The sequence below is a fragment of the Halyomorpha halys genome, unplaced genomic scaffold, assembly GCF_000696795.3.
Source record: "Halyomorpha halys isolate HHAL.00 unplaced genomic scaffold, Hhal_1.1 Scaffold451.1, whole genome shotgun sequence".
Taxonomy (NCBI): domain Eukaryota; kingdom Metazoa; phylum Arthropoda; class Insecta; order Hemiptera; family Pentatomidae; genus Halyomorpha; species Halyomorpha halys.
In genome coordinates, this window is record NW_027113598.1 from 246,529 (window position 1) to 254,913 (window position 8,385).

Genomic DNA, 8,385 nt, shown 5'->3' on the forward strand with positions numbered 1-8,385 from the left:
GCAACTTTGATGGAGATATTCGTGTATTTTTATTGGCTCTAATATGCTGATAACTGAAAATTGCACAAGAGCTCACATGAAACTTTGAAGGAGAGACATCTGTTGGAGCTCAGGGTCGAGGGATCGCTGCACAAGATACCTTCGTACATAGGAATCGGGAGAAATATATGGGCCAAGGAAGGATCCCAGATGCCCTCGACTCACGCAGCGAATAGTTACGTAGCAGCAAAAGCTCTCATTAATGCATCTCTGAGAGATGAGCTGCAGCCAGCAGTGTGCTATCCTCATTAATCCAATCAATGGGATTCCATCGCAATATCATAATATCCTAGATATCACTCACCATACCAACCTGGATGATCATCTTTATAGAGTCCGAGTGAAAGAGTATAATAGAATTCTTCCCGGTCAACCCGCTCCAATTTAGCCAAGGTCCTGTAGCACCTTTGAAATATTTATTAACAATGGGAAGAAGAGACTTAAGTTAGAATATTAGTACGGTGAGATTCTGCCCATAATGCTTTGCATCAGACATGACATTGAGCCTGACATCTGTTCTCACCTGAAGGAATAAAGCCAAAATTTTAGCGATGATGAGACCAAGTGGTCGAAATAAGCGATAATCTGATGGACTACCATATGTCTTGTGGCGGAGGTACCATGACCCTTGGCGAAGAGTAAGTTGTTAGAAATAATCCTTATGTTCTCAAAGGATTTAATTTATAAAACTTTATGAATATCCAGAGTTTGGCAACTATGAAACTAATAGCTCAAATTTCCATGGATGCGATATTTATTATCAATGGTTCATTCATGAATAAGGGTCGTATCCATGGCAACTTTTGCCCATCTCTGTGTATAGCTTAGAAATAGTTGAAATCTTGTTTCTCAAGAGAGCAGAATATTATTTAAACATGGTGAAATTAAAATAGTAAATTTGAGAACAACTGCTTCATTACTTCTAAGCATCTATTGCATCATTTATCCTTCATTTTCTAACACTATTATAATAAATAAAAGAAAATAATCAAACTTATAAATAAGGTGTTTATTTACAGTCAAATTTAGGTTATGTTATTTATTTACATTCATTCAGTCGATAGGTTTAAGGATTTATTGAATTTTTCTCTCTGTAATATTCCATCGCGTGTTGGCTCAAAACGTCTTGAATTTGAGATTGTGCCATAATTGCCCTGCCAAAAGGTAAAGTTTTGAGTTGTGCAGCCACGCTCTTACCATAAATATCGAATTGGGTTTCTGAATTGTTAATGCTAGATATGGCTACTGACTGGTCTTTTTTTGTAATTTTGTGTAGTTCTTTTAATTCTTCAATCGCTTGAATAACCCTTTTTTGTTTAGAAACTGATTTTTTCAGTTGATTCCTTTCATTGGATATAACAATCACAGGTTCTGCTGGAAGGTTGAAAGATACATCATTATCCTTCTTCAGTCGATTCGTTTCATGGGATATGACTACCACGGGTTCTGCATGGAGGTTAAAAGTTACATCACTGTCCTGAGTGTTGGAAGTCTCTTCACAATCAGTGCTCAAATTGCCCCTTACCTGGATGGTATCTTCAGAAATCGGAGAATCACATAGCATCTGAAAATAACAATACTATGTTTTCATAAAAATTAAAACTATACAAAGGACAACATTGGTTCATAATCAGTGGATAGAACTCCAATAACAATTCTAGAGGAGAATATCTCGAGGCCATCTTCTTTTCAGACGTCTAGGAGGATTATTCGGTAATGAAGGAGAAGCCAGGTTAGAAACAAGTGGATTTGGGTGGTTGAGAAGTTTATCATGGAAGAAATGGTATCTGGTGGAACTGGAAATGGAAATGGACTTGATTTGTGACAAAGTAAGGAGCATTTCTTAATTCTTAAAAATTCTTATTTTATGATGGATTTTGGACTGTAAGGATTGGATTCGAGAGGAATTAGATGGTATAGTCCAGCCCCAAAGCTCAACTCCGTATGTCCAAATAGGCCTTATAATAGTCATGTAGATCAGTCTTTTGTAATGGATTGGCAATTTAGACCGTTTGTCTAGTAAATGTTGTAATAGTCGGAATCGACAAGCAGTTTCTTGGCTTTTTAGTCTTGTATGAGAATTCCATGTCAGTCGTTTGTCCAGATGTAGTCCTAAGTAACGGATCAGTTCGACGGAAATAAGAGGTGTATTATTAAAGGATACTGTAGGACAAGAAGTCATGGGTTTACGACGAAGGGTAAATGTGATTTGGTGGGATTTATTGGAATTAATTTTAATCCTCCAGTTTTGGCACCATTCTTCAAGGGTAGTGATGTGGGATTGGAGGGATTGGGATACAATGTAAGGACCATTGTTCACTGACAATAGAGGTGTCGTCGACATACATGGTGAGGATACTGTTAGGATGGGTTGGGATGTTAGCTGTGAAACAGTATAAAGGATAGGACCAAGGATACTACCCTGAGGTACACCAGCAGACTGACTGAGGCTCATAAAAATTAAGCTCGAAAAACCAAGTACTACATGTCGAAAATTTAAATGTAATTTTTTTTAATCTGGGTGGGACCCACATTACACAACTATCAATTCAAGGTCCCTTATTGCTTCTAAACTCAACCCGTGTTTGAGAAACCACAGGAGATCTTGATTATCGTTGGTAACAACCAACAAACAGTTCCTCTTTTTTAAAATGTAAAATGTATGCTGATGACACATATTAGTAAATAATGACCCACCAATTGTATCCCAAAATCTCCCATCTCACATCACAACACTTGAAGAATGATGTCAAAATTGGAGGATTAAAATAAAAACCTCAATGTTCCATATGTTGCCGATTTGGCCAGAACCAGATACCGTTCCTTCCATAATAAACTTCTCAACCACCCAAATCCACTTGTTTCTAACCTGGCTTCTCCTTCATTACCAAATAATCCTCCTAGGCGTCTGAAAAGAAGATGGCCTCGAGATCTTTTCCTCTAGAAATGTTATTGGAGTTCTATTAGTGGGTAGATTCTCAACATGTTTGTATCATGTCACTATGTCACCTAAAGCAAATTTACTTGTTGTATATATGTGTATACAGTTGTAAATAACAATAAATAAATTATTTTAAAAAATAAATAAATCAAATAAGTCGCCTTTATCCTTCGTCATAACGCTACAGACTGCCCTCCAGTATTCTTTAATGATATTAAACTTGCCCCTGTTGAACAGATCCGCAACCTTGAACTGCAACTGGACCCAGAGATGGGCAAAAATTAGCTATAGTTGAAACTAATAGCCAAATTGCCATGGCTACGATATTTATTTATCAAGGATTCATTCATGAATAAGGATCGACTAGCTTGGAATCCTCACACAAGATTGAAAGAAAGGAAACTGCTCGTCGACTCCAACTTTTACAACACTTACATGGCAAACGGTCTAAACTTCCAATTAATTAAAAAGAATCACTTAAATGATCCATAATAAGGCCTATTTGGACTTAAGGAGTTGAGCTTTGGATCTCCACTAAGCCATCGTATTCTCCTTCTTCCTAAAATCCCTTATGCTACTTACTTTGTCATAAATAAAACCTTCCATAATGACCTCAATGATCTATCTACATGTTGCCTGAACCAGAAATTAACCATTCCATGATTAACTCTCTAACCACCCAAACCAACTTTTTTTCTATTTGTGCTTCCTCTTCAATTACTGATAATCCTCTGAAGCGACCTTTTGAGAAAAGAAGATGGTCTCGAGACCTACTTTGAAAATGTAATTGGTGTTTTATCAATAGGTAAATTCTCCACAAGGCTGTATCTTGCATTGTGATTTAACTAAAATCACATTTACTCGTTGTATATTTAAGTAATATAATTATAAATTTTAATAATTAAATTTTAAAAAAATAACGGGTAATACAATTAAAACATTGAAATACGTCGATAACAAATTGGGTGTGAGTTCCTATCAATTATATGAATTAATTAATTAATATTAAAAATATATATATATGTCTCACAATGCTTTACATGATAATTAAATTAATATAAATACATTTTAATTATCGAATTTTATTGCTAGTACCCAAAACCTCTTCAATATACTTCATTAAATATAACCATTTTCCAGCTTTAGGCAAGACCATTCTGATGTTCAGCCTGGCCCTTTAGGCTTTAACAAATATTTGTTTCCAATGTTTACCTCCACCCACTGCCGATGCTTTTAGCCGAGAACGTCAATACTTAGCCAGCGATGTAGCGGCCACTCTCGCCCAATATCGATCATGGAACATATTAGGCCAGATTGGACAAGTGTGCTCCTTTTGACACCACAGCCGCTTCTCTTGTTACTTTTTTTTCCACGGAACGGTCTTTCGAGACTACGCGAATATCATTACTTTTTCCTTCTCACTTTTTCTCTTCTTCCGACCACGCAGTACCCTTCCAAAGCAAGAACATTTATTTATTTCAATTTTTTTCCTTACTGTTGTCCTATCCAGGCAGTCCTTGTCTGTTATTTTCAATTCCTTTGTTTCCTCTCTCATTTGCTTCACATATCCTCCTACGCTCTTATATTCACGGATTCTGTCAAGCAGTTTCTTGTTTAGTCTGCTTTGGTCTATTCTCATCATGTGCCCGTAGAATCTCAGTTTTCTGATGCTTATTCCGGTTTCCAGGTCATTTATCTCCCTGTAGATTTCCTGGTTGGGTCTTAACCTGTAGCCTTCCTGAATTTTCTTGGACCCATAGATTCTCCTCAGTATCCTTCTCTGGGTTTTCAGTCATTTTTCCATACTAGAGAGACATGTCTCCATTCCGTATAAAATTACTGGTTTTATTACCGTGTTGTAATGTCTTATTTTTGCATTAGAGGGTAGGTTCTTCTTATTGTAAATATTGCCTGTTGCGAAGCTTAACCTTTCCAACTTGATGATTTTCTCCTTTATGCTCTCTTTCTCCTAACCGTTATTGCATACTATCTCTCACAGATATTTAAATTTCTTTGTCACTCTTATCTGCCCATATTTCGTCACTATTACTTTTTTGCCGTAGTTTATTTCTGTCGTCATAAATTCTGTCTTTTCGTAGGAGACTTATAGGCCTGCTTTTTCCACTATTTCTTACAGGGTATTTATTGTGACTAATTGCAGCTCACTTTTAAGTGGTTTTTCTTGGTCCCTACTACGGCCCTTGCGTTATTTATTTTCCAGAACTCTCTCATGATTTTATCGAGTACTATGTTAAATAGTATTGGTGACAGGTCGTCTCCCTGCCTTAGTCCTGTTTTTACTTGGAAGGATTTGCTCTTGTTATTTTATTATTATTATTTTTTTTCTTCAATTTTGTTTAGTTCTTGTCTCTGCATATTTTTAATTTATTTATCACAAAGACGTCACTATAGGAGGAGTATGGATACAGGTACCGGAGAGTATAACCACTGTATTACTTTAGAAGACACATAATCTTTACTTATCATAACCTAAATAATTCATAACGATGAAAATCTTTAAGTTCTGATAGCACCAAAAAGCGGTAAAACTAAGATTTGTGTATGAATCATGCCTTCAACTGTATGCCGGGCACACATTCACTTTGGTTGACTGATTGGATTTTAAGTGGACTGTATACTTGAAAAATGAAACATGATTAACTGAAATAAAATTCTATTATATAAGTTACAAGTGGTGTGGGAGGTGGCCGAAACAAAACATTTATGGTTAAAAAGGGTTAATTAATTTAGAATTTCTGAGCAATGGAAAACTTTAGATATGGTGGTTGATGACGATGTGAATGTTAACTACTGCTAGGTGGACTTACTCCATGCTTCCTTCTTCCCTCCGCATTCCTATGCCTCCTTCTCCTCTGCTTCAGGGAACAACTCCAGGAACTCTACTCTCTCATGGTAGATTTTTGGAGTGAACAAAGAACAATGAACTGCTGGTTTCAAAGCAAAGTGGCTCTCTCATCTCAGCCTGGGTAACATCTTCACCACAGAGAGCACTAGAGGAGGTATGTTCTGGATGTTGGCCACATGGGGCGCTAGTGTTGCCTACATATGGTAGCCCCTCCAATTCAAAATTTCAGTTAAATTAGGTTGCCCGGAACAATTTGTATAACATATTTGTCTTAGGGCCGGTCGCAGCATCGCAGTTTACATAAATCTCTTAAACTGAGAAATAGAGCAAATCTACGTTTAAGTACGTAATCATACAAGGAACCTTCCAAAGTTCCAGTTAGATTTGTTATTTAGCCAAGGTGTGTTGTATTTTTTTTTTTCCCAAATTCAATTTCGAATTCAGAGTTAGTTGCGCAGGCATAATTTTATAATCAGGCATAATTAACCTTCTATCATCATCCGTCTAAAATTCAAATATACAAAAGTGTATTGAGGCCAGCACTCCTGTATGGTGCTCCTGTTCATACCGTAGTGTGAGAAGCAACGTCACGCATCCATAAAGAACAGAGGGGAGAATAATAGTTTTGTAAATTCTAATTTTTAAGTTCGAAGAATGGTGCCAAAACTGGAGGATTAAAATAAATTCCAATAAATCCCACCAAATCACATTTACCCTTCGTCATAAACCTTTGTCTTGCCCTACAGTATCTTTTAATAATACCCCACTCATTCATGTTGAACAGATCCGTTACTTAGGACTAAATCTGGATAAACGACTGACATGGAATCCTCATAAAAGACTGAAAAGACAGGAAACTGCTCGTCGACTCCGACTATTACAACATTTACTAGACAAACGGTCCAAAAGACTGATCTACATGACTGTTATAAGGCCTATCTGGACATACGGAGTTGAGCTATGGGGTTCCTCTAAATCATCTAATTCCTCTCGAATCCAATCCTTACAGTCCAAAATCCTTCGTAAAATCCTTAATGCTCCTTACTTTGTCACAAATCAAATCATCCATCAGGACCTCAATATCCCCAATGTTGCCGATTTGGCCAGAACCAGATACCAATCCTTCTATAATAAACTTCCCAACACCCCAAACCAACCCGTTTCTAACCTGGCTTCTCTTTCACTACCTAATAATCCTCCTAGACGTCTGAAAAGAAGATAGCCTCGAGATCTTCTCCTTTAGAAATGTTTTTAGAGTTCTATCAATGGGTAGATTCTCCACATGTTTTTATCATGTCATAATATCACTTACAGCAAATTTACTTGATGTGTATATATGTATACAGTTGTAAATATCAATAAATAAATTATTAGAAAAAAAAATTTAAGCTTTTGAATAGAAGGCACGATCTAAGCAGTTTTTAAATTGAAAAATAACAAGAATTTCCCGCCTTCAACTGTGCTTTTATTTCCTCATCAATTTCGTTTTTTCTAGTTACCGTATAACCTAAATACTTAAACCTATCTACCTGTTCAAACGTATTTCCTCCTATATCTATATCATCGAAATTGCCCGCGTTTCTACTGCTAACCATGTATTTTATTTTATTATTATTATTATTATTTATTTCAAGACCTAGTTCCTTACGTTACGGGAGTTTGTTAACGAGGTTGTATTTATTTCTATAGTTTCATTCCCCTCACCTAATAATACCAAACCAGCATACCCAAGCACCGGTATTATACCCCCCTTACAATTGAATTTATTAAATATTTATATGAAAGTAAAAATAATTTTAATTTTGTGGTAGGGTTACTCCTTGAGAACCAGACATGCCTTTTAATAAATTTGATTTATGAAAAATATTGTTTCAGAAACCATTGGACACACTGATGTCTACCAGCGCTCAAATTAAATCTAGTTAAATTTACTACAAAATAGTTGATTATGTTTATCTTTGTAGGAATAATAGTTTTTTTAGATATTTGACAAAAGAAACTCACAAAACGTTAATTTCTAGTTGTTCGTATAAAATGTATTTTTGAAAAATATACCTCTAAATCCATAGTCATATACATAATGCTCACGTATGTCTGCCAACACTCAAAAGAAATGGAATTTAACTTACTATAAAGTAGTTTATGACACTTATCTTCGTACTTAAATAAGTTGAAGTAATCCCACTCTCGAGTTCAGTCCAACTCTATATGCATCAGTAAATATTTACATCCAACGTTTGCCTCAATCCGCTCCACAGTAGATCGAAGTTCCAATTTAGAGGGACAGAATTTACAAAATAATAAAAATAAATCAATACAAATAAATTGTCCACAAATATTCATTCAGAGTCATTGAGTTCGAAAAGACAAGTAATTCATTAAGGATCTTTAATTTTCTTCGAATATTTTTTAGAACACACATTTAAATATGAATTTTCTATAAGGCACTATTAGCTTTCGTCTCAATATGTGACTGTCAAAATCTACCGTTCATTAAACATAATTTCTTTTTTTTTAAATTATTTATTTAATGTAATTT

The 8,385-nt window shown here is 35.5% G+C and overlaps 1 protein-coding gene across 1 annotated transcript in view; it reads right to left on the reverse strand.

Annotated features, from left to right (window-relative positions):
• Nucleotides 1-951: 951 nt before the first annotated feature.
• The window catches only part of LOC106682922 (uncharacterized), a gene marked incomplete in the record, with an annotated part of 17,692 nt that continues 10,258 nt past the window's right edge, over nt 952-8,385 (reverse strand). Inside the window, 1 exon segment of the mRNA XM_067051006.1 lies at nt 952-1,603. Coding sequence (XP_066907107.1) covers nt 1,106-1,603 — 498 coding nt within the window.